Source organism: Scyliorhinus canicula, chromosome 1 (assembly GCF_902713615.1).
Source record: "Scyliorhinus canicula chromosome 1, sScyCan1.1, whole genome shotgun sequence".
In the NCBI taxonomy this organism is placed as follows: Eukaryota; Metazoa; Chordata; class Chondrichthyes; order Carcharhiniformes; family Scyliorhinidae; genus Scyliorhinus; species Scyliorhinus canicula.
Genome location: NC_052146.1, coordinates 113,468,236 through 113,495,610, shown reverse-complemented (window position 1 = coordinate 113,495,610; position 27,375 = coordinate 113,468,236). Strand labels below are relative to the sequence as shown.

Sequence of the window (27,375 nt, the reverse complement as noted above, 5' to 3'; positions counted from 1 at the left end):
TCTTCATTAATAGATATCTGGTGCATCTACACAAGGACTGTTTGATTTGTGTTTTTTCTTAATGACAGAGAGTTTATAACACAGGAACAGTGCCTGCCCATCCACTCTATCCATGCCCCTCAATCTTGTAGACCTCTATCAGGTCACCCCTCAACCTCCATCTTTCTAACGATAACAGTCCGAGTCTATTCAGCCTCTCCATATAGCTAACACCCTCCAGACCAGGCAACATCCTGGTAAACCTCCTCTGCACCCTCCCCAAAGCCTCCACATCCTTCTGGTAGTGTGGCGACCAGAATTGTGCGCAATATTCCAAGTGCGGCTGTGCAACTGTAGCATGACTTGCCAGTTTTTATACTCGATGCCCCGCCCAATGAAGGCATGCATTCCGTTTGCTTTCTTGACTACCTTGCCCACTTGTGTTGCCACCTTCAAAGATCTGTGGACCTGCCGCCCAGATCTCTGACTTTCGATATTCCGAAGAGTTTTGCCATTTACGGTATATTTCTCCTCTATTCCTTGGATGGCGGAACTGACATATGATGAGAGATTGATGAGGGATAGGATTATATTTGCTGGAGTTCAGAAGAATGAGGGGATCTCATAGAAAACTATAAAATTCAGGGGGAACTGGGGGAACAGATCGAAGACGGGACATGGGCTGATGCCCTGGAGCGGGTAAATTCTTCCTCCTCGTGTGCGCGGCTTAGCCTCATTCAATTCAAGGTGCTGCATAGGGCCCACATGACTGGGACGAGGATGAGTAGGTTCTTTGGGGGTGAAGATAGGTGTGTCAGGTGCTCGGGGAGTCCAGCGAACCATGCCCATATGTTCTGGGCATGCCCGGCATTGGAGGAGTTCTGGAAGGGGGTGGCGAGGACGGTGTCAAGGGTGGTGGGATCCAGGGTCAAGCCAGGATGGGGACTCGCGATCTTTGGGATTGGGGTAGAGCCTGGAGTGCAGGAGGCGAAAGAGGCCAGTGTGCTGGCCTTTGCGTCCCTAGTAGCCCGGCGAAGGATTTTTCTACAATGGAAGGACGCGAGACCCCCAAGCGTGGAGACCTGGATCAATGACAGGCGGGCTTCATTAAGCTTGAGAAGGTAAAATTCGCCCTGAGACGATCGGTGCAAGGGTTCTTTAAACGGTGGCAAACTTTCCTCGACTTTCTGGCTCAACGATAGGGTACTGGGACAGTAGCAGCAGCAACCCGGGGGGGGGGGGGGGGGGGGGGGGGGGGTTGATTATGTTTGCTTATTTTATTTAAATTTGATTTATTTAATTTTAATTTATGGTTAGGTTCTCTTGTTGGGGGGGGGGGGTGGGGAGTGTGATACATGTGATGTTACGGTTTGGGGGGGAATTGTGGGTGTTATGGGGCTGTTAGTTGCATATTACTGCTTGTTGCTATACTTGTTGTTATATTTTCTGTAAAAAATTCCAATAAAAATTATTAAAAAAAAAGAAAACTATAAAATTCTAACCGGTCTAAACAGGGTGGATGCAGGAAGTATGTTCCCGATGGTGGGAGTGTCCAGAACTAAGGGTCACAGTCTGAAAATACAGGATAAACCATTTAGCACTGAGATTAGGAGAAATGTCTTCACCCAGAGAGTGGTCAGCCTGTGGAATCGCTACCACTGAAAGTAACTGAGGCCAAAACATTGTATGTTTACAAGGAGAAGTTAGATATATTGCTCTTGGTGTGAAAGGGATCAAAGGATATTTGGGGGGGGGGGGCAACAGGCTATTGAGTTGGATGATCAGCCATGATCATAATGAATGGCGGAGCAGGTATGAGGGACCGAATGGCCTACTCGTTTTCTCTATTTTCTCTGTTTAACAGTAAGTGTGGTAAATGATGTTAACGATTGAAACTCGAGAGTTGCATTTTGCCAAAATGCCATCTCTGCAATAACAAGTGTGCACTTGGAGCATGATTACCTGCACACTCAGTTCAGTGTGATCAACTCTTGCTATGAAATTCAGGGCCACGCTCGCATGGGGGTCCATTAGAGTGTGGGGGGGGGCATGGGGTTAGCAGGATTGTAAGAACACAGGAGGAGGTGGGGTGGCAGGGATGTGAGGGAGGGTCCTGGGACCATGAGAAGGCACAAGCGGGAGTAGAGTTTCCATCAGATTTAAAGGTCCACATTCATAAGAAAAAACACCATCCTAGATATATGCAACCTGGGACAGTTCCATTTTGGTCACCCTATTTCAGCTACTGTTGTTGTCCAGCAAAAAAAGACTTTTGGCAATTATATCATCAACAGAAACCTAGATGGGATGCAAAAAAGGACGGTGGAGTAAAATTTAGATATTGGGGAAATAGTAGCATGGAGTAAGGAAGAAACCACACCAGGAGAGGCTAGAAACAAACAACAGGTACATTAAAATCAAGTGAAGTCAAAGTCTGACAAAAATACCAAGCAGATAATATAATAAAAGTTGCATCATTCCTGCACTCAGTGGCAAAAAGAAGCTTCACAGCACTTGTTTTTTTTATTTGTTCGTGGAATGAGAATCCAAGACTAGCATATATTGCCTATTCCTAATTTCTCTCGAGGTGGTGGTGCAGACACAGGGGGCGCGATTCTCCGCTCCCCACGCCGGGTGGGAGAATCAAGGGAGGGCCGGGCGACTCACGACACGCCGCCCTGGCACCCCCCGCGATTCTCCCACCCCCCGCTCGGAGAATCGCTGCTCGCTGTTTTTCACGCCGACCGGCGATTCTCCAGCCCGAGCGGCCTGACGTTCCCGACCTGTTCATGCCGGCGGCAACTACACCAAAGCTTCGTTTGTGGCTTGTGGGGGGCAGTGAGCACCACGGCCGTGCTCGGGAGGGGTCTGGCCCGCGATCGGTGCCCACCGAACGTCGGGCCGGCGTCTCCAAGGGACGCACTCTTTCTTCTCCGCCGCCCCGCAAGATCAAGCCGCCACTTCTTGCTGGGCAGCGGAGGGGAAGACGGCAACTGCGCATGCGCGGGTTGGAACCGGCCAACCTGCGCATGCGCGGCTGACGTCACTTAGGCGCTGCCGTCGCGTCATTCTCGGTGCGCGCTTTGACGCAAGCGTCAAGGCCCGGCGGCCGAGATTTACGGAACGCCGCTCCTAGCCCCCTGGGGTGGGTGAATAGGGTGCGAGGAGCGGCCTCCGAGGCTGTCGTGAAACTCGGCCGAGTTCACGATGGCCTTCCCGATGCCGCGCGGGAACGGAGAATTGCGCCCAGGGAGTTTGATGATTTTGACTTGGCGAGAGTGAAAGAACAGCAATATAATTCCATAGAATAGTGAGCAATAGGGAAGCGAATTTGCAGGTGGTGGTATTCCCATCCATCCACATTTGCGTTTCTAGGCAATGGATGGCACAGGTTTGGAAGGTGCTGCTGAAAGTGCCTTGCCAAGTTCCTGCAGTGCATCTTGGAGATGATATATACACTCGCCACTGTCTGTGTGATAGAGAGAGTGAGTCATGAATATTTAAGGTAGCAGATGGGTTGCTGATCTTGCAGGCTGCTTTTTCCTGAATGGTGGAGTCTGAGCTTCAGATGCTGCGACGTATCAGGGAGGGAGTTTCCATAGACACTGTGTTTCAGGAGGCCCTTAGATTAACTACCTTGAATTCGGCCAGTGGACAGGGACAGGAGGATGTGACTCTGAGTGAGGCAGGTAGAGGGATCCAGGAGTTATGGCTGCAGTAGGTTCGGCCCTTGTCCTTTTCCAACACGGGGCAGCACGGTAGCATAGTGGTTAGCACAATTGCTTCACAGCTCCAGGGTCCCAGGTTCTATTCCCGGCTTGGGTCACTGTCTGTGCGGAGTCTGCACGTTCTCCCCATGTGTGCATGGGTTTCTTTTGGTTGCTCTGATTTCTTCCCACAGTCCAAAGATGTGATGGTTAGGTAGATTGGCCTTGCTAAATTGCCCTTAGTGTCCAAAATTGCCCTTCGTGTTGGGTGGGGTTACTGAGTTATGGGGATAGGGTGGAGGTGTGGGGTTGGATAGGGTGCTCTTTCCAAGAGCCGGTGCAGACTCAATGGGCCGAATGGCCCCCTTCTGCACTGTAAATTCTATGAAAAAAAAACAGCTTTGAGATTCTTGCTCCGTGTGGATGAGAGCAGGGACTGTGGGGAAGATGAGCAAACTGACCACAACACTGTGGTACAGGGAGCGATTCAAGTCGGGGGAAGGTTGTGTTGCCTACCTTGTGCTCCGGTTTGGGATATTTTATCAGGGCTGGAATTAAAGATCCAGTTTCCATGGTCCATGCTGATAGCAATAACATAGGTAGAACAAGGATAGAGGTTCTGCTGAAGGAATACAAGCAGCTCGGGGCTAAATTGAAAAGCAGAACCAAAAAGGTAATAATCTCCGGATTACTACCTGAACCACCTGCTAATTGGCACAGGATCAATAAGATTAAAGAGGTAAACGTATGACTCAAAAGTTGGTGTGCGAGAAATGGGTTCAAATTGATTGGCATCAGTATTGGGGAGGAGGAAACTTCTGATGGGAAGGGGGTGGGGGAGGGGTAGCAGCAGAGGTTTAGTTGTATGGAAACTTAGAAAATCAAAGTTTAAGGAGAAGGTGGAAGTGCAGGTGAATGATGAGGACTTTAAACTAGTTAAAATGGAGAGGTTAGTAACGTTTCCAGAACAGAGTATAGAAAGCGGCAAGAACCTAACTTCAGGCAGAACAAAAAAGGGGACAATTATGAAAAAGGGGGTAGTCAATGCAGGACTAAGAATGTTTACCTAAATGCACATAGTATACGAAACAAAGGGTGGCACAGTGGCATAGTGGTTAGCACTGCTACCTCATGGCGCCGATGTCCCAGGTTCGATCCCAGCCCTGGGTCATTGTCCGTGTGGAGTTTGTACATTCTCCCTTTGTCTGCGTGGGTCTCACCCCCACAATCCAAAAGATGTGCAGGGTAGGTGGATTGGCTATGCTAAATTGCCCCTTAATTGAGAAAAAAAATTATTGCACACTCTAAATTTTAAAATAGTACACAAAACAAGGTAAACGAGCTTCTGCAGCACGTTGGAATTGTGGGTACGATGTTTTGGGCCTCACACAGATGTAGCTGCAAGGTGATTGATGCACGATCAATTGTACAAAGACTAAGGTTGGATACAACTGTGGCTTTATTGCAGTAAGATGTGTGGCCTCCCACAGCAGTTGGCGAAATAGCTGCTGAATAGAGGGCACGCTTCGCCTACTGGGCGGAGCCAGCAGGCAGGGGCTACCGGCGAACCTGTAGTACAGGTCCTACCTTACATCACCTAATACAGGTGTAACAGTGGTTTATCACAGTGATCAGGGCTGGGATTTAAATCGTACAATCATAGAATCACTACAGTGCAGAAGGAAGCCATTTCCAAGGATATGTGTCTTATCGAAAGAACAGGCAGATAGGAAAAGGAGTGGGGTTGCCTTGTTACCAAGGATTAAATCCGATAGCAAGAAACGGTATAGGATCAGAAGATACAGAATGTTTGTGGATAGAGTTGAGGAATTGCAAAGGAAAAAAGATCCTGATGGGAGTTATGTACAGGCTCCCTAGCAGTCGTCAGGATGTGGGGCAGAAAATAAATCAGGAGACAGAAAAAGCATTTAAGAAAAGCAATATTACAATGATCATTGGGGACTTCAAGATGCAGGTCGACTGGGAAAATCAAGTTGGCAGCAGATCCCAAGAAAGGGAATTTGTGGAATGTCTACAAGGAGTGAGGGGTCACACACAGGGCAGCTCCTGCTTGAAAGCACAGGAAAGAGCTCTTTTTACCCGATACTGGGTGGAATTTTGATGAAAAGGCATAGGTGAATGCTGGAGGAGTAGGTTCTCCCGGGAGTGATATGTCTGCTGACTATCAGACCCAGCAGAAAACAGTGAGAGATTTGGCTGAAACATTGGAGGGAGCCTTTGCTGCAGCAACCACTGCACAAATGCAAGCGGGGGAAGGGCTGATGCAAGCTGGAAGGCCCCAGATGGAGGAGCTGATGCCGTTTATTAAAGAGGAATTCTGCCGGCATAGGAAGGAAATGCGTGAGGATCACTCGAAGACCATCGAAGGATCTGTGGTATCCCTGAAGAGTTCTCTGGAGCGGGTGGAGAGGTGTTTAGAAGTGCAGGGGTCGCAGATTCGGGAGACCGAAGGAGTGATCTTGGACCACAGCGACCGTGGCTCTGGAGGCGGAGGTGGAGCCTCTGGGGGACCTGTGTAAAATGTTGAGGGCAAAGGTGGAAGAGCAGGAGAATGCCTCGAGAAGGCGGAACCTGCGAATATTGGGCCTGCCTGAAGGAGTGGAAGGTGCGAGTTCCAGGAGATACGTCTCGAAGATGCTGGCGGGGCTGGTGGCAGAAGAGGTGCTTGGTAAGGCTCCTGAAGTGAACCGAGCACATAGGTCCCTGAGGCAGAAGCCGAGAGCTGGGGAGCCACCGCGGGCGGTGATCGTGAGACTCCATGAATTTGTGGAGAAAGAGAAGATTCGGTGATGGGCCAGGGAGAGGCGTACCTGCGACTGGGAGGGGAATAGCGTCCGAATTTATCAGGACATCGGAGACGAGTTGGCAAAGCAGTGGGTGATGTGTTGGGCATGCTGGATCTGTGATGACTGCGTTTACCAGAGCAGTAGAAGAGACAGGCTACCAACACTTGTAGAAGTACAACTCTATTTTATTTAACTATGAGCTGTTAAACATACTTTTTTTTAATAAATGTTTTTTATTGGGTTTTTGAACAAGGTATAATTACCGTTATGTACACAGAATAAGAAACATATATATATATTGATGGAACCATCAATTCACCAGACACGTGCTTTCCGATATGAATAGTGGTTTTATTCTACTTACTTCAGAGCCAGCCTGATACCCGTTGATGAACTGTCTGTGAACTGCAGGCTGACTCTGGACATGGGTATTTATACAGCAGCACAAGGGGGAGGAGTCGTGGGTGGAGCCAAGGGTGGAGCCCTGTACAAACTCCTGAGCATTCCCAGAGCTACTCCCCCTAGTGGTCGGACAATGCTACTGTGCTTACAATGATACAGTATGAATTGAATTGCCAAGTTACATTCACCACATTCACCTCCTGCAAAAAAAAAATCAAGTCCGGCGGGGGAGGTGGTCTACAAGGTCAATCTGTCCGGTGGTCGAACTGTTCGCTGTGATCTGCGGAGCACCGGGGTTGCAGCCTCTTGCGGTGGCTGGATGGGTGTTGTGTGCTGGGGTACGATGGCGGACTCCAGGGAGGGTTGTATCCGAGCTTCATACTCTCCTGGTTCGACCGGGGACTGAGGGCGCTGGGGGCTGGCCGGCGCGGGTGCGCGGAACTGGTGGAGCGAGCTCGTGGGCTCGGGACCGCAAGGGGGCGGCAGCATGGGGTGTAGGGTGAGGGGTCCTTCAGTGGGGGTAGAGGGGGCGCTGGATCTGGCGGGTGCCAGATCCCGGAGGGATACAGTGTCCTGACGGCCGTCAGGGAACTCGACGAATGCGTACTGGGGGTTGGAGTGGAGCAGGTGCACCTTCTCAGCAAGGGGGTCGGTTTTGTGCACCCTGACGTGTTTCCTCAGGAGTACGGGGCCCGGTGCCCTCAGCCATGCCGGAAGTGAGACCCCTGTGGTAGTGCCCCTGGAAAAAATGAAGAGCCTCTCGTGAGGGGTCTGGTTGGTCGCTGTGCACAAAAGGGACCTAATGGCGTGGAGCGCGTCTGGGAGGACTTCCTGCCACTGGGAGACTTGGAGCTTTCTAGACCGGAGGGTCAGTAGGACGGTCTTCCAGACCGTCACATTCTCCCTCTCCACCTGCCCGTTCCCCCTGGGGTTGTAGCTGGTAGTCCTGCTTGAGGCAATGCCCTTGTCGAGCAGGTACTGACGCAGCTCGTCGCTCATGAAGGACGAACCCCGGTCGCTGTGTACATAGCTGGGGAAACCAAACAGGATGAAGATGCTATGCAGGGCCCTAATGACAGTGTGGGAGGTCATGTCGGGGCACGGGATAGCAAATGGGAAACGGGAGAACTCGTCTACGTTTAAAAAGTAAACGTTCTGGTTAGTTGAGGGGAGTGGCCCTTTGAAATCAATCACGAGGCGTTCGGGCAGTCCCTGGTGACCGCTTTTACCTCCTCATTGGAGAAAGGCAGGTTTCGGGCTCTGATGTAATGGGTGAGCCGGGTGACCCCCGGGTAGCAGAGGTCATTGTGGATGACTTTTAATCGGTCGATCTGCACGCTAGCGCATGTCCCGCGGGATAGGGCATCCGGAGGCTCGTTGAGCTTCCCGGGTCGATACTTAATATCGTAATTGTAGGTGGAGAGTTCGATCCTCCACCTCAGAATGTTGTCGTTTTTAATTTTGCCCCTTTGCGAGTTGTCGATCATGAAGGCAACCGATCTTTGGTCGGTGATGAGGGTGAACCTCCTACCTGCGAGGTAGTGCCTCCAGTAACGAATAGCCTCCACAATGGCTTGTGCTTCTTTCTCGACTGAGGAGTGTCGGAGTTCTCAAGCGGAGAGGGTACGGGAGAAAAATGCGACTGGTCTCCCTGCCAGATTTAGTGTGGCTGCTAGAGCTACCTCTGAGGCGTCGCTCCCAACCTGGAATGGAGTGGATTCATCCACCGCCCGCATGACCGCTTTGGCGATGTCCTCCTTGATGCTGTCGAAGGCCTGGCGTGCCCCGGCTGACAGCGGAAATCGTATGGCCCTAAAGAGTGGGCGGGCTTTGTCCACATATTGAGGGACCCACTGTGCGTAGTAGGAGAAGAAGCCCAAGCACCGTTTGAGGGCCTGGGGCAATGGGGGAGGGGGGAGTTCTAAGAGGGGGCGCATACGGTCCGGGTCTGGGCCCAGGACTCCGTTTTCCACGACATAGCCGAGGATGGCCAGTCTGTTTGTGCGGAAAACGCATTTCTCCTTGTTATACGTGAGATTCAGTTTCTGTGCCGTCTGGAGAAAACGGTGGAGGTTGGCATCGTGGTCCTGCTGGTCATAGCCGCAGATGGTGACATTGTCCAAGTACGGAAACGTGGCCCGCAGCCCGTACTGGTCCACCATTCGGTCCATTGCTCGTTGGAACACCGAGACCCCATTAACGACGCCGAAAGGGATCCGGAGGAAATGGAAGAGGCGGCCATCGGCCTCGAATGCCGTGTAATGGCAGTCCTCCGGGCGGATTGGGAGCTGGTGGTATGCAGACTTCAGATCCACCGTGGAAAAGAGCCGGTACTGGGCGATCTGGTTTACCATGTCTGCAATCCTGGGGAGGGGATACGTGTCAAGGAGCGTAAATCTATTTATGATCTGACTATAGTCGACAACCATGCGGAATTTTTCCCCGGTCTTAACGACCACCACCTGAGCTCTCCAGGGACTATTGCTGGCCTCTATAACCCCCTCACTGAGAAGCCTTCGGACCTCTGTTCTGATAAATAACCTATCCTACAGGCTGTATTGCCTGCTACGAGTGGCTACGGGTTTACAGTCCTTTGTGAGATTGGCGAAGAGAGGAGGGGGGGGGGGGGGATTCGCAGCGTAGCGAGGCTGCAGATAGTGAGTGGGGGCAGGGGCCCGCCGAAGCTGAGGGTGAGGCTCTTACGATTGCACTGAAAGTCTAGGCCTAATAAGAGTGGCGCGCAGAGGTCGGGTAAAACGTAGAGTTGGAACTTTGAGTAGCTAGCGCCTCGGATTGTGAGTGTCGCGGCGGTGCGCCCCTGGATCTGGACCGAGTGGGAGCCTGAAGCGAGCGAGATAGTTTGCCGCACGGGGAAAACGGGGAGCGAACAGCGTCATACCAGGTCAGGATGTATGAAGCTCTCAGTGCTCCCGGAGTCGAAGAGGCATGGCACTTTGAACCCGTTGATTTGGACCTCTGCCATCGAATTTCGCAGATGCTTCGGGCGTGATTGGTCCAGAGTGACTGCGCTGAGTCGCTGGTAGTCGGCGGCTCGATCAGCTGTGTTGGAGTGGCCCCGTGATGACTGCCCTCTGAGTTTGTAGTCGTACTCTTCCGATGGGTTGTCCGAGCGTGGAGATGCCGGTCGGGCCCGTGGATCGCACATGGCGGGCGGCGAGGAAGATGGCGTCCCCCATGAGTCGCACGTGGCCGGCCGCGTGGTGGAGTTTTGCCAAGATGGCGGCCCCCATGGATCGCACGTGGTGGGAGGGGGCGGAGTCGGGGCATAGGCCGCAGCGTTTCGGGCCCCGCAGACCTGCGGGTGTGGGGAGTGATTACTTTGTGCCGAGTTGGAAGCTGGGGCCCTTTTTGCGAGGCACACTCTTGCGTAGTGGCCTTTTCACCCGCAGCTGCTGCAGGTTGTATTGCGGGCTGGGCAGAAATGGTAGTCTGGAACAGTATAGTGGCTGGCTGGAGCAGCATAGTGGCTGGGTGGGGCAGCATGGTGGCTGGGCGGGCGCGTAGCACATGCCTGGGGGAGTCGCTGGCCGAGGGCCCATGATTGGGTCGCGGGGTCCGCGGGGAACGAGTTAAGGCTGCGGAAGGAGACTTCCATCGTGGTAGCAATTTCCGCAGTTGTTTCTAAGTCTTGGGCCCCCTTTTCCAGAAGTCGTTGGCGCACATAATTCGACCTGAGGCCCGCTACAAAAACATCGCGTACAGCAATTTCTCTGTGGTCAGCAGTGGTAACCGCTTGATAATTACAGTCATTTGACAAATTGTTGAGTTCCCTTAAAAACCCGACAAGTGATTCAGTAGGCCGCTGGCGGAAAGTCGTGAACACATGGCGTGCGTAAACTTTGTTAATGGGCCTTACATATATCTTATCGAGTACCGCTAGCGCTGCGGTATATGAACCGGCTGAGTTTAGTTGCGTAGAGATTCTGTGGCTCACCCTCGCGTGCAGTAGGCTTAACTTCTGTTCCTCTGTCGTTTCGGCTGTGCTCGCTTCTGCCAGGTAGGCCTTAAAACACCGCAGCCAGCGGGAGAAGATTTCTTTTGCCTCTGCATCCTGTGTGTCGAGTTCCAGGCGTCCAGGCTTGAGGGCTGATTCCATGATCGATCTTGACTGTTCTTAAGTAGAATAAATTGATGGAACCATCAATTCACCAGACACGTGCTTTCCGATATGAAAAGTGGTTTTATTCTACTTACTTCAGAGCCAGCCTGTTACCCGTTGATGAACTGTCTGTGAACTGCAGGCTGACTCTGGACATGGGTATTTATACAGCAGCACAAGGGGGAGGAGTCGTGGGCGGAGCCAAGGGTGGAGCCCTGTACAAACACCTGTGCATTCCCGGAGCTACTCCCCCTAGTGGTCGGAAAACGCTACTGCGCTTACAATGATACAGTGTGAATTGAATTGCCAAGTTACATTCACCACATATATATATATACACATATTTAGAAGAGAAGGGCACACCCCAACAAAGAATACAATAAAATATGAAATAGAATAACTGGTAGGGTATTGTGCACCAGCTCGACAGCGGCAGCTCTGTACACCTGGCAAAACTATTTACCGTATATACTCGCGTATCATGCGACTTTTGAAGACCTAAATTGTAACCTAAATTTGGGGGGTCGCATGATATGCAAGATACAAAATTCGCGGGTGTTTTACTTGCTGTTTTTTCTGATGGGAAGATGTTCAGCCACTTGACGTTTCCATTTGCGTTGATTTACACAAAATTCCTTCAGCATCATAAATGTGATGCTTCCTTCAAGTGCAGGAAGTAAGTTTGTCATTCTGCTGCCGCCCGGGGTCTAACTTGGTGAGAGTTTGTGGGCGCGGGCCTGCTTTGTGTCAACAGAGGCAGTGGCTGGAGTAAGAGCCTGAGTCTCCTCGCTGATGTGATTTGATGTGTCACCGCTATGACCCTGCGCTGGACCTTCTGAGGGTTGCTTAGCATAAAGACAGTGATTTGAGTATTTGAACTCAATGATCTAATTGAGTGTTCATGTCACAACATATCAAATATTGTCTGTTCTCCCTTAATGAACTGGCCCAGCCAATGGCACATCACCAAAAAAACTCAACAGAACTTCCGTTCCCCTTGAAGTGGTTATTTATTTTACTAGTCACCACCCTCCGCAATCGCTACTCTGCTGGGCATTAATTGGCGAATGTGAATTCCGCCGCTCTCTTGAACTTAGCTGAGTTCTTTTTCTGTTAGCAGCCATGGAGCTTCTTTAACAAAACAACACTTACAGTACAGTTTGTAACCGACCGCTTTTGTTCTAACCCAGGACCCCACCGTCAGTTATAGAGTCATAGAAAATAGGTTAATGAACGAGAGGACATTAACAACAACAAAAACACAGGCAGCAGAGTACAAGGCTGGAGAGGTATGCGAATTTCATCGTTCGTTACGGTCACAAGATCAGACAGGAACGAGTTGAATGCAGCGAAAATTACTTTTGGCACATGAAGTAACTCATTAAAACGCAGATGGTACGCGCTGGCCTCGGGAACCCCAGCATTACAGCTTTCCAGGGTAAAACATGACAATTAGGGAAAGGAATTAAAGAAAATACGGCAGGTTTAACCCGCAGCATCCAGCCACGATTTTATTTTAAAGGCAAAGGATAATTTTTCCACCAGTCTCCTTATAAACACTCGTGATAACGATTCTACACCCGTGTGTCACTGACATTGTATTTTAACCACTAGAGCGAAACTCTCTTGTCTAAGCAGTTACCTCGGAGTGGGTCGGACTGAGCACAGTTTACAAACGTTAAGAAGCAGGGGAAATGAAATATAAGCAGGAAAGTATTTTAATGGATGGAGGGGGAATTGGAAACTGTTAATTATTTGGTAACCTTGTATTCGATTTGCTTGAGTCTTTGGGGCATACAATCAAGATTTGCCCCGGGCATCACCAGACCTCTGCACGCCACTGTGTTCAGCCACTTGACGTTTCCATTCATAAAAACATGAATGGAAACATCAAGTGACTGAACATCTTCCCATTAGAGTGCTGTGGTCAAAATCTGAAGAGTAGTATTCCTGATCATATGGGTAGTTTATATTATACATGGCCATCTTTTTCCGATACAGAATTCGCGGGTGTTTTACTTGCCGTTTTTATGAATGGAAACGTCAAGTGGCAGAACGACGCTAGTAAAGCCAGCTGGAAAGCTGTTCGATTCGCGAACAGCTTTCACAACAGAATCCACTCTGCAGAATCCACAGACAATGATACCATTTGGAAGTTTTAGTTTGGGCATTAATTTCCAAAAAAGTGACTCGCATGATACATGAGATATAGCATAAAATCATGTTTTGGGGATGCAGATTTAGGGGTCGAATGATACGCGAGATCACATGATACGCGAGTATATACAGTACACCACGTAAGTAGGCGACTGTTTGCGGGGGAGGGGGGGGTGGGGTGGGGGGAAGCGGGGATGATTGGGGAGGTAAATATACATTTGGGTGCTGGGGAGATAATTACAGTGTGCGATACTTGGCTGTGTTTTGTGCTGTTGTCGCCTGCTTCTCCCGGACGGGTCTCGCTGCCGTCCCACGCTCGCCTCTGCTGCTCCTCCAGTCCTCCATCTTTATTTTCCTCGTTCCCCGCTCCTGGAGATGTCATGCACGTTTTGGCATCCCGTGCCTTCCTTCCGGCTCCCGTTTCCCCGCCCCGCTCAGCTGGTTCTCCTCTCTTGTCCCCCCCCCTCCACGGTTCGCCTTTCTTTCCTCAGGTTTAGCTGTCTCCACCCCCCCCCCCCCGTGGTTCACCTTCCTTTCCACAGGTTTAGCACCCCCCCCCCCCCCCCGGTTCACCTTTAGCCCCCCCCCCCAGTCTATCCCTCCCTTTCATGCCCTGGCTACCTTCACCTGATTCTTGACTACTTTCCCCTGATTGTTGGCTACCTGGCTATTCTTCCTCTTGTTCGTTGGCCACAAACAGGTCCCGGAACAGTCGCGTGAATGGCTCCCACGTTCTGTGGAAGCATCGTCTGACCCTTGGATGGCAAATTTGATTTTCTCCATTTGGAGAGATTCCAAGAGGTCGGACAGCCAGTCTGCACCTTTGGGTGGTGCTGCTGACTGCCAGCCAAACAGGATTCTATGGCGGGCGATCAGGGAGGCAAAGGCAAGGGCGTCCGCCGTCCTCCCCAGGAATAGATCTGGCTGGTCCGAGACCCCGAAGATCCCCATGCACTTTCGGGCATGGCTCCACCCTCACCCCCACCACTTTGGACATTGCCTAAAAGAAGGCTGTCCAGTACTCCACAAGTCTGGGGCAAGACCAGAACATGTGGGCGTAGTTGGCCGGGCCTCCTTGGCACCGTTCACATCTATCCTCCACCTCCAGGAAGAACCTACTCATACGGGTTCTTGTTAAGTGGGCTCTATGTACCACTTTTAGCTGCGTCAGGCTGAGCCTTGTGCACGTGGCGGTGGAGTTGACCCTATGCAGTGCTTCGCTCCAGAGTCCCCACCCTATCTCAATCCCCAGGTCCTTCTCCCATTTCTTTCTTGTTGCGTCCAGTACGGTGTCGGCCTTTTCTGTCAGTCGGTCGTACAAGTCACTACAGTTTCCCTCGTCTAGTATGCTTGCGTCCAGTAGTTCTTCCAGTAGTGTCTGTCGTGGCGGTTGTGGGTACGTCCTTGTCTCCTTTCGTCGGAAGATTTTAAGCTGCAGATACCTTAGCTCGCTCCCCCTGGCTAGCTGAAATTTCTCTGTCAGTTCGTCCAGTGTTGCGACCCTGTCATCCGTGTACAGGTCCCTGACTGACAGTGTCCCTCCGTCCTGCCTCCACCTTTTGAAGGTGGCATCAGTCAGTGCTGGTGTGAACCTATGGTTGTTGCAGATGGGAGCTTTGTCCGACATTTTGGTCAGGCCAAATTGCTGCCGCAGCTGTTAAACATACTTGAACTGTGGGTCAACACTATGTTAGGTTGACTGAAGACCTATGGCTAACCTGACCAGACTATACTGCTAGCACATGGCAGATGTTCGTGTTACTGATTACGGGCTCTGGCTGTCTCAGAGGCTGCATCCCAAATCAGCGGGAAAACTAGTGCCCTCTGGCTTTATAGTGACCGTGCTGGTGATTGGCTGCTGTGTTCTCTGCGTTGATTGGTCTTTCAGTGTGTCAGTCAGTGTGTGTCTATCCACCATCATATACTTGTGTGTATATTATGACAGTGGGCAGGCTTCAACAAGGCCAAGTCGGTGCTGTACCGGCGGCAGATCAGGTTTGGGGTGCTCTACCGTCCTCCGGGTGGGGCGGGTGCGAGGTTACGGGTATGTGGAAAAGGGGTTGATGCCAGGGGCACTGTGCTGCCTACTCACCCTGGCCACCCTGAGAAGGTTGTGCAGTTTCTTCCTTCACTGCTGGCTGGTCCTGGCAGATTCGCCCATAGTGCTCATGACCAATGCCACCTGCACCCAGGCCTGGTGAACAGCCAACGGGTGGCAACCTTCTTCCCATCCTGGGGTACAGGGTGGCCTGCCTCTCCTCCACGGCACCCAGAAGGGTCCTGAGTTCAGCATCAGTAAACCAGGATGCTGCTCTTTGTGTTGCCATCTTGTTGGTTGGGATGAGTGTGTGTTGGGAGTGGAGTGCTTATGTGCGGCTGCAGCTTGTCAGTCTCTCGAGTATCAATCCCAACCCATTCTTCATTGCAATCGATCGTGTTCCACGTGGCGCCAGTGCTAGCCCATTAACGGTTGATAAATTGCTCCGAGAGCAGCGCCAGTTTTGCTGTCATAGCAGTCCACCGATTCTGTCCCAGCATCAGCACTTCTCTCTGAAACGGAGAATCCTGCCAAGGTGTTCCAGAGGACAGTGGCACGCTGAATGAGCAGTACCTGATAGTGGAAAGGAGGGAGGGAACCAGGAGCATTGCAGCAGGGTGAAAACAGAGAAAAGGAAGGCCAATAAAATTCATTAATATTGATCATTTACATTTTGTCAGTTTGCTTTCACTTCTGAGATTCTTTTTGAGGTTCTGTTAGAGATGGATTGAGTAAATTCTTGGCAAAACACTGGCTGCATAGAAATGAAAAGTCACTCACCCGGCCAACATGGTGTAAAGTAAAACACCCAGACTCCAGATATCACAGCCTTCATCATATCCTTGGCGTTTGAGAACCTGAACACAGACAAACCTCGATTTATATTTCTACTCATCACTTTTTAAAAAAAAAAACTTTATATTCTCCTCATTTTCATCCAAATACACAACAAACAAAAAACAACAACAGCACGGTAGCATTGTGGATAGCACAATGGCTTCACAGCTCCAGGGTCCCAGGTTTGATTCCGGCTTGGGTCACTGTCTGTGCGGAGTCTGCACATCCTCCCCGTGTGCGCGTGGGTTTCCTCTGGGTGCTCCGGTTTCTTCCCACTGTCCAAAGATGTGCAGGTTAGGTGGATTGGCCATGATAAATTGCCCTTAGTGTTGGGTGGGGTTACTGGGTTATTAGGATAGGGTGGAGGTGTTAAACTTGGGTAGGGTGCTCTTTCCAAGAGCCGGTGCAGACTCGATGGGCCCGAATGGCCTCCTTCTGCACTGTAAATTGTATGATCAAATACAGCACCAATCCCCCAAACAGCATCCCCTCCAATATACAAATCCAAACATCCCCCATAGATTCCAAGTAGAACAAAACAAAAAGACCAAACAAAAATGAATGGTCATCGCACAAACAATGTGCTCAACCCCACGAAAAACTGCCCCCCCATATGTTCAATGGCATCCAATTCTTGAAAGTGCATGATAAACAACCCCCGTGAATTGTAGAACACTTCCATCCTCCCCCTCAGTTCAAACTTCATCTTCTTCAGCGTCAAAAATTCCAGTAAGTCCCCTCTCCAAGCCGAGGCACAGGGTGGAGAAGCTGACCTCCACCCCGCCTGCAGCCCAGGCTGGTCCAACATCCCAAAAATGGCTTCTAGGGGCCCTGGCTCAAAAATCACATGTACTACCCCCAAAATGACCGTAAAAACCTCCCTCCAATAAATCTCCAGCTTTGGGCAGGACCAAAACATGTAAGCATGGTCTGCGGGGCTCCTCCCACAGAGCTCACATAGACCCTCGAGCCCCTCAAAGAGTCGGCTCACCCTCGCCCTTGTGAGGTGCACCCTGTACACAAGCTTCAGCTGTATCAGCCCCAACTTCATTCGCGAGGTTGAGGTGTTTACCCGTCAGAGCACCTCACATCAGAGACCTTCTTCCATAACCTCCCCCAACTCTTCCTCCCACTTGGCTTTAATCACCTCCAAGGATACCTTATCCTCCCCAAAATCCTCCCAAAGTTTGCCGACACCACCCCTTTCTCCATTCCCCCTGCTGTCGATACCTCTTCCAACAACCAGGGGGCCGGCACTATTGGGAAGCTCTGAACCTCCTTCCTGGCAAAATCCTGGAGCTGCAGGTACCTAAATACTTCCCCCTGCCCCAGTCCATATTTCTTCCCCAACTCTTCAAGCCTCACAAAACGACCTCCCCAGAACAGGTCTTTTAATACCCTGACTCACCTCTCCTCCCATCTCCGAATCCTCCCGTTCAACTTTCCTGGCTCAACCTATGTTTCCTCCTAATTGGCATCTTCCTTGACCCCGTCCACAGCTTAAAGTGCTGCCTCAGCTGCCTCCAAACCTTCAGCGTCGCTACCACCATCGGACTCCCAGAGTACTTAGCTGGGGCCATCGGGAGGGGCGATGTTGCTAACACCCTCAGCCCAGAGCCCCTGCCGCCCTCGCTGCAGAATTACTTTCCTAACCCTGGCTATTTCTACTTATCACTTGTGTGATGTTTAATAAAACTCGGAAAAAAGGAAGTGAATAGGGCAAAACAAAGCCAATAAATCAATCAAGTGTTTGAGATTTAACTCTTAAAACAGTTTACAAGTACACAGGATTTCTGTGAGCAACCTGGTAGAATACATTTCCCATCATGGGGGACAAGTAATTTCTCACAAATATTAGCCTGTTCTGCACTTTGAGGCATGCGTCAGGAGGAGTGCACTAAATTCTGTTAATGTTTCCAGGTCTGTGATCTTTCTAAGCATTTCCAGCATTTTCTACTTGTACATCGTTGATGTAAATTGTTCTTTTTCCCTCGAAGGTCAAGTGGGTAAACATATCACACAGTACAACAAAGCTATACAACTCAGAATATCCAATTTAGCTTGTTTGTGCTGAGTTAATTAATCTAAGCCAAGATGGCAATTAACAGCTGAGGATTGCAGTGCCATGTGCTGAAACCAAGCCAGGCCCCTATTATTAATCGGGGGAGGTGGTGGTGTTGCGTTATTGTCACCAGACTAATAATCCAGAGACCCGCAGCAATACCCCGCGGACCTGAGTTGAAATCCCATTGTAGCAGATGGCAAAATGTGAATTTGATAAAAACCTGGAATTAAAAGTCTAATGATGATCATGAAACCATTGTCAATTATTGTATAAACTCATCTGGTTCACTAATGTCCTTTAGGGAAGGAAATCTGCTGACCTGATCTGGGCAGTGCGACTACATGTGGTGGACACTTAAATGTCTGAAATGGCCACTTAGTTCAAGAGGCAATTAGGGATGGGCAATAAATGCTGATCCAATCAGTCATGCCCACATCCAATGAATAAAATAAATCATGTGTGTGCATATACTGAATGACAAGGAAGTTTGGACTCAACTGCAATGTACCTCACAATCAAATGGGCTTACTGAACACGATAAGGTACTGAACAAAATAAACACAACTTAGTAAGGTACTGAAGGGATGCAGCACTGCCTTTGGGGTAAGGAGAAAACTGTCACAAAGAGAGAAAAGGATAAACTACTCTCATCATGGTGAGAAAACAGCAAATTATGGTTTTACATTGCTCTTTCTCTAGCATGTCTCCTCGTGCCCTTGAACTCTTCCTGCTCTCAATCCCATTCCCAGCAAATCTTATGTGACAACCCTCCCTGGCCCCCAACTTGACATTGTAAAGATGTCCTTTCCTCAGGTACTGTTACTCATCCTTTTCAAAACTGATGCCTCGTCCCAACTTGCATTCTCCTTCCTTGTGCATCTCAACTTTTCTGTAGACCTTGTTATTGTTGAATTCACCTTCCTTTATCTACCCTTCCCCGATATCCAGCTGAGTGGAATTGCTCTTGCTTGGTTCCTTTCTTACTTGCCCTTATTATCGCAAGAGCACCTACGGAAATAGCTTTTCCTCCTGCTCCCACAGTTAGTTCCCAAACACCCCTGCCCACAAGCTCCCCAAAGGATTGATGCTTGGCCCATTCTCTTCATCACCTACCTGCTGCGCTTTGGTGACAATTATTGAAAACATGGAATCAGGTTCCACATGTAATAGATGATAATCAGCCTTCCTTCACCATCATGTCACTTAACCTCTTCACTGCCTCAATGTTGTCAGAATACTGTCTGAAATCCAGGGTTGAATAAAATGTTGGCACTACTGCACTCTGAGCTCCACTGAATTTTCCACTCATGCTCCTTTGAAGCTCTAAATCCCTATGTCCAGTGCATTTTCCTTCCTGCATTGAAATCAGGAACATAATATAACCAAACTTGTTTTTCATAGCACTGCGGAACTTCTAATCTCCTTTAGTCTTTCTTCCTGTTATCTCAACGCCATTAGAACTCAAGCTTGGTGTCTCTCACCACTACTTACTGATCTATTTAATCTCTTTTAATTTTTTCATAAAATGGCGGTGCAATGTAGAGGTTCAGACTTGCATTCATGTTTCTCAGACTTGGTGCCATTTCCCAAATTTCAGCTTCATATAAATCAGTTTAGGAAGTTGATAGCTTATATCCTGCAAAATGATCTTAATCATATAAAAAGCTCTCACCTCTCAATCATATAAAAAGCTCTCACCTCTGGAGCAACAAAGTTGGCTGTGTAGCACGGAGTCATGAGGAGACCATTGTCGGCCCTAAGCTGCTTAGCGAAACCAAAATCACAGATTCGGATGGACTCAGGGTTACTTGACTCATCTACGTACAAAATATTGCTTGGTTTCAAGTCTCTGTGAACCACCTGCAAAAGAGGTAAAGTACATTAAACAAATCAATCATCTTTCAAGATTCTATTTAAAGATTTTTATCATGTGCAAGAGCAGGAACAGTTTTCACCTTGGTCATTCAATCTAAATTAAGCACATACAGGTGAAATATAATGTGGGTTAAATGCAGTTTAAAGGTTTGTATACACCTGCTGCAATGTGCCTTACCTTAATCTCACAACAGCAAATCATAGGCAGCAAGCATATTTCAATTTTCCACCCTTAGAGTTTTCATTTCAATTCATATACTACCATCTTATTTTACTAATCTTTCAGGATTAGGGATTGCTAACAAGATCAGAATTTATTTTCTCTCCTTAGTTGTCATTGAGAAGTCAGTGCTTATACATCATTTTTAGCCACTGCAAACCATGTGAAATGGATCCCATATTGCTGTTAGCTAGGAAATTTCAAGATTTTGAACCAGTGATAAAGGAAAGGTGAAATATGTCAAATACAGGGTGACATGTAAATTAGGAGTTACAAAGTCACAGTTTTATAGCACAGCAAGAGACCCTTCAGCCCATCATGTCTGCACCAGTCATCAAGCATTTAGAGAACTTGGAAGTGGTGGTGTTCCCATGCTCTTGTTCCTCGGTGTGATGGAGACAATTCTGCAGTCTTATCTTTAGAATTTTATGTTAACTAATAGCTGTGTAAGTGTTTTCTTAAAATTCTGAGAAGCAAGCAGGGAATGGGATTACTTGGACAGCCCCCAAAAGAGCCAGCATAGAAACAATGGCCTGAACTGCCTCTTTCTTCACCGTATGATGATACGGTCAAGGTGCATCTTGTGGTGAATAAGAAATTGTCATATTTTACATATATTTTGTAGTAATGTTATTAAAACCTGGGTTAACATGCAGACAGATACATGGTTGCTAGAGCTGTGATTAAGGCATCGTAAAAGTGAAGTACTCATTGATTTGCAGGTCAAGTGTTCTGCTGATAGATCGTTCCATCTTTAAAAAAAATTTTTTTTTTTTTTTTTTAAAAAGAGTACCCAATTAATTTCTTTTCAATTAAGGGACAATTTAGCATGGCCAATCCATCTAGCCTGCACATCTTTGGGTTGCGGGGGTGAAACTCACACAGACACTGGGAGAATGTGCAATCTTCACATGGACAGTGGCCCAGAGCCGGGATCGAACCTGGGACCTTGGCGCCGTGAGACAGCAGTGCTAACCACTGCACCGCCATGCTGCCCTCTAGATCTTTCTATCTTAAGGACCATTTACCTGTTTACGGATATTGATGCGCTATCAATCATACTAAAGACTCGAATGGGTACAATAGAGGCTTTATTACAGTTAGATGTTTATCCTCCGACTGCAGCAGATAGAATGGCTGCTCAGGAGAAGTCATGCATATTTATACGGCTCCTTGTGGGCAGAGCTAGCCGGCAGGGGCTACCAGCGAACCTGTAGTATAGGTACTACTGTACATCCCATAATACAGCCACACACACAATTACACAGTGGATCACCACATTCACCCCCTCTTAAAAATGAGTCTGGCGGGGGTGGCGTGGAACTATATACAGAATTGTGAATTATTTACAGAGGGGAGGGAAAAAAAAATATGTGTCCATCTTGTAACCCGGTGCCCTTCAGAGGTTAAGTCTGTCCGGTGGTCTGACGGTTCGCTGGGAGCGATGCAACGGTGGTGGCGATGTCTGTCCAGGCGGTGTCGGCGTCGACGGTGCTGGCGGTGTTGGTGCTGGCCAGTAGTTGGACGACACCGGGAGCGTGCTGAAATCTTCCTCGTCCTCTAACGTGGGCAGGGGAAGGAGGGATGGACCTGGTGCTGGGAGCACGGGTGGCGCGTGGGTGGGGATGTGTGTGGGAGTGGCACCCGAGGGAGCCAGGTCCCTGAGCGAGACCGTATACTGGCGGCCGTCGTGGAACTCCACGTAGGCATACTGGGGGTTGGCGTGGAGCAGGCGTACCCTGTCCACCAAGGGGTCTGCCTTGTGGAGTCAGACAGGCCTACGCAGTAGAACCAGTCCTGGAGCTGCGAGCCAAGTCGGGAGCGACACCCCGGATGTGGACTTCCTAGGGAAGGTAAAAACACGTTCATGGGGTGTGTTATTCGTGGCAGTGCACAGTAGCGACTGGATGGAGTGCAGTGCATCCGGGAGGACCTGCTGCTAGCGAGCGGCTGGGAGGTTCCTGGACCGTAGGGCCAGCTGGACGGCCCTCCATACCGTCCCGTTCTCCCTCTCTACCTGCCCATTTCCCCGGGGGTTATAGCTGGTCGTCCTGCTGGAGGCGATACCCCTATTGAGCAGGAACTGACGCAGCTCATCGCTCATGAATGAGGATCCCCTGTCGCTGTGGATGTAGTCGGGGAAACCGAACAGAGCGAATATGGAGTTGAGGGCCTTGATGACGGTGGCAGATGTCATATCCAGGCATGGGATGGCGAATGGGAACCTGGAGAATTCATCGACCACACTAAGGATATATGTATTGCGGTCGGTGGAGGGGAGGGGCCCATTGAAATCCACGCTGAGGCTTTCAAAGGGGCGGGACGCTTTCACCAGGCGCGCGCGATCTGGCCGGTAGAACTGCAGCTTGCACTCCGCACAGACCTGGCAGTCTCTGGTGACTGTGACTTTATTAATGAGTGATATTTCAAATATTTTGGTTTGCTGAATTGGAATACAGTGGCAAGTTTAGAAAGTGAGTGAAGGTTTTCTCTTTTACTTAAGAACTGTTAACTGTAAAGCTATTTCTTTAACATTTGTTATTGTGGTTAATTCTGTGTTTAAACTAAAGTTTGTTTTAACATAAAAAATGCCCATAGGTCACTGTTATCACTCCTGCGGTGCACTAACATTTCCTCACAGTTTTATAAATTGAAAATAGTTGGGTTCTCACCCGGGATCCTAACAATCTAAATTACAATTGTCTGGGCTAGATCCAAAGCCAGGCCCCAGAGAAGACATTTCCCCTTTTAATTCTGCATTCAATCAATTATTCTGATTTACCACCAATCCTTTTTCCTGATACATAGATACATATAAGCTAGGAGCAGGAGGCGGCCTTTTGGCCCTTCGAGCCTGTTCTGCCATTTATCAGGATCATGGCTAATCATCCAACTCAATAGCCTAATCCTGCTTTCTCCCCATAACCTTTGATCCCATTCACCCAAAGTGCTATATCTAGCCACCTCTTGAATATGTTCAATGTTTTAGCATCAACTACTTCCTGTGGTAATGAATTCCACAGGATCACCACTCTTTGGGTGAAATGGTTTATCCTGAATCCTCAGACTGTAACCCCGGTTCTGGACACACCCACCATCGGGAACATCTTCCCTGCATCTACCCTGCCTAGTCCTGTTAGAATTTTAAAAGTCTCTATGAGATTCCCCCCTCATTCTTCTGAACTCCAGCGAGAACAATCCTAACCTAGTCAATTTCTCCTCATATGACAGTCCTGCCATCCCTGGAATCAGTCTAGTAAACTTTCACTGCACTCCCTCGAGAGCAAGAACTTCCTTCCTCAGAGAAGGAGACCAAAACTGCACACAATATTCTATGTGTGGCCTCACCAAGGTCCTGTACAATTGCAGCAACACATCCCTGCTTCTCTACTCGAAACCTCTTGCAATGAAGGCCAACATACCATTAGCCTTCTTTACTGTCTGCTGCACCTGCATGCTTACCTTCAGCGACTGGTGCACAAGGACACTCAGATCCCGCTGTACACTCCTGTCTCCCAATTTATAACCATTCTTGTAGTAATCTGCCTTCCTGTTTTTGCTTCTAAAGTGAATATTCTCACACCTATCTAAATTATACTGCACCTGCCATTGATTTGGCCACTCGCCCAACCTGTCCAGATTATGCTGTAGGATCTCTGCATCCTCATCACAATTCACCCACCCACCCAACTTGATATCATCTTCAAACTTTGACATGTTACATTTTGTTCCCTCTTCCAAATCATTAACATATACCGTGAATAGCTGGGATCCCAGCATCGATCCCTGTGAAACCCCACTAGTTACACCCTGTCAATTTGAAAAGGACCCATTAATTCTTACTCTTTGTTTCCTCTCTGCCAACCAGTTTCTATCCACCTGAATATACTCCCCCCAATCCCATGCGCTTTCATCTTGCACAATAATCTCTTATGCGGGACTTTGTCAAATACCTTCTGAAAGGTCAATTATACATCAATTGGCTCCCCCTTGTCAACTGTACTAGTTAGATCTTCAATGTTAAAGACATTTTCCATACTTCATGGAGACTTCTGATGCATGGAGTTAGTCAAATTTTAGCTGAAGATCGACCTTCATTAAGTTTGCTTTTACAAGTTTTCATTTCGACAGTTCAAATCCTAAGTGTTCCATGTTTGATTATCAATTATTCTTACCAATTCTCTTTTGTCTTTAGCAAATTTCCCTTTTATATGTGAATATTGATTTTCTGTGTTAATCAGAGTTTCCTTCAATTGTTTGTAGTCTGTAACAAGTGCCTCATTTTTAAACCCAGTAGTTTCCAAAAGTTAGTTAAGATCAATATGATTAACTGTCTGCTGCAATACATCTGCTGCCACATTACTGTCTCCACCACCCAAATTATTACCCAGAATAAAGTCTATCCCTCCAATGGGCGATTTAGGAAAATTTCTCACCATAACAAATCCATTACCAAAGTTACTACTTAAATCAACTTTACACAAAGAAATAAGTTCATAAATTCTATTAATACCCCTTATCAATACTTATTCCTTCATAAAATTTCTCGGAACACATATTGTATCATCAGCCACTATCAATGATTGAATTGATCCGCCCCTGTATCTCTCAAAATGTTTACTTGTGTTGTTAGAAGAATAAGGGAACATTTTCCCTTTTGAAATGTTACGCCGCTTTGGGCAAGTGAGCGTCAATTAGGGGTTTGGGGGTCTGGTGAAACGATCAAGAGTTTTCTCTCATCTGAAGAATTTAAGGTCCAATGTGTTGCTTCTGCAGGAGACCCATCTGCAGGTGAGCAGACTGGGCTTCGAAAGGGCTGGGTGGGCCAGATGTTTCACTTGGGCTTTGATAGCAGGGCCCAAGGCGGGGAGGGGGCAATTTTAATTAACAAAAGGGTCAGTTTCCTTGCAGGGAGAATCAGGGAGGTAAGTTTGTTATTGTCACTGGGACCCTGGAAGGCAAGCTAGTGGTGTTGGTGAATGTATACACCCCAAACTGGGACAATGTAACATTAACGAGGAGATTGTTGGCTGTGATACCAGACTTGGACATGCATCAGTTGATTCTGGGGGAGACCTGAATTATGTCTTGAACCCAAAAATGGACCAGTCTAAGCCGAAGTCGCCAAATCAATCAAACCGAGTCCCAGCCAATCGCGTTGATTGGTACCGGACCACAATTTAAATCAGCACAGCCTTCTGAATCGTTCCATTTGAATAAAAGACACTTCCTTGTGCTTGAATTAAAATGGCAGGCCGTCTTTATTACGACACCCTGGGCGAGTGCACCGTCAATTCCAGCCTCCCAGAATCCCAACATAAGTGAATTAACCAGGGCAGCACGGAGGCGCAGTGGTAGCACTGCAGTCTCACGGCGCCTAGGTCCCAGGTTCGATCCCGGCTCTGGGTCACTGTTCATGTACTCAAAGATGTGCAGGGGAGGTGGATTGAACACCTAAATTGCCCTTAATTGGAAAAAATAAATTGGGTACTCTAAATTTAAAAACAAATAAGTGAATTAACCAATAATTAGTATATTTTATTGAGGTCTTTGACTGCCGTCTACTGTAATGACTTACAGGCACCAGATTTGTAAGTAAAATATTAACAAACTGTTTATTTATAATAAGGGAAGAGATAAACAGGTAATGGAAACAATAGAACAATGATCTACTAATCTAACTATTCGCCAAACTCCATCCCACCCTCCACCCAAACACACACAAGACAGCCACACAGTGGAGGGGGTGGAAAGGTCAAAAAATAACAGGGATTAAAAGAGCTGAGATGAATCTTTGCGGTTGAGGTAGTCTTTGTAGTTGGTGATCTTGAAATCATCAGTTGGCTTGGATCTTTCAGAATCTACCTTCAATCAGACCTTGTGGGCTGCAGGAATTCCTCCACTCTGCCTCTGGAACGTTTGCCTGCTCTTTGTACAGGGTTTCCAGCTGTGGCAGAGAGAGAGAGTCAAAAGGGCCTGGACTTCAGGACCATTTATGGTTTCTCAGGGGAGATATCAGCCTGGGCTTTTCCCAGCCTCTCTCAAAAGAGGTTTAACCTTCACAGGCCTCGCTGGGTAGAGAACGCTTGCAACATTTAAATCAGAAGTTAAACCTTCACAGGACTGATAGAGTGTCCAGACCCGCCCGCTCCAGCCAAGATATCAGAGTGCGAAGAGGTTCCAGCCTTTCTGGGAGAGATATTTAACAAGCTTCTGCCCAGCTTCTTCTCAGAACGAAACTGAAAACAAAAATGGAACCCGTCTTCTGCTCCAGAATTTTCTGAAGGCTCTACCAATCCCAATTGAAAACAGAAAATGACATCGTGAGCTATGACACAGAGCACATTGGATTGAGGGGTGTGTCTGGGCGCGCAGCTTTCAATGGGCGGGGAGAGGGGGGTGGTGGTTTTAGTTCAAGACCAAAAATTTGTAGCTTTATAGTCAGCAGGACAGGCATTAAAAGGAACCCAGGATCAGACCATGTCCCCATGACTGTGTGGGTTTCCTCCCACAGTCCAAAGACGTGCGGATTAGATGGTTTGGCCATGCTAAATTTCCCTTAGTGTCAAAAAAGGTTAGGCGGGGTTACTGGGTTATAGGGATAGGGTGGAGGTGTGGGCTTGAGTAGGGTGCTCTTTCCAAGGGCCGGTGCAGACTCGATGGGCCGAATGGCCTCCTTTTGCACTGTAAATTCAATGAAATATATGAGACATGGATTTTAAAGAGGTTCTTTACACCTTTAAAAGACATGTCCATAAATTATCCGTGGATCAAAAATGCAGCGGCAACAATAAAAGAAAAAGACAGCAAATAAACAAGAAGGACTTTTACAGAAACAAAACAATCAAAACCTCTAATAGCCTAACTTCCTTTACCAGTACTCAGAATTCTCTGAACTATCTTGTGTCCCACTTTCTCGTAGATTCTGCAGGAGCAATTTCACCTTTACCACTGTTAGACTTTTAAAAGCCATTTCCTTTTCTGGTGCTACCTTTCTGCTACTGCAATTGGTCTTCCATTTAGTTTTGCCTGAATATATTCCACCTTTTTACAATGGAAACACTTGTCACTTCCACCCTCAGAATTTTACTTTCTGATCGGAGGTGAAATTTCTTGACTATTCCCAATTGCCACTTCTGTTCCCTGCCTATTGGCCTTCCTTTCTCCT

The 27,375-nt window shown here is 48.4% G+C and overlaps 1 protein-coding gene across 3 annotated transcripts in view; it reads right to left on the bottom strand.

Moving 5' to 3' along the window:
• The window catches only part of LOC119966427 (ribosomal protein S6 kinase 2 alpha-like), a 491,201-nt gene that overhangs the window by 36,778 nt on the left and 427,048 nt on the right, over positions 1 to 27,375 (bottom strand). For all 3 annotated transcript variants that reach the window (XM_038798070.1, XM_038798079.1, XM_038798087.1), the window contains 2 exons: positions 19,811 to 19,972; positions 15,991 to 16,067 (listed from right to left, as the gene is read on the bottom strand). In XM_038798070.1, coding sequence (XP_038653998.1) covers positions 15,991 to 16,067; positions 19,811 to 19,972 — 239 coding nt within the window. The remainder of the gene's footprint in view (positions 1 to 15,990; positions 16,068 to 19,810; positions 19,973 to 27,375) is intronic.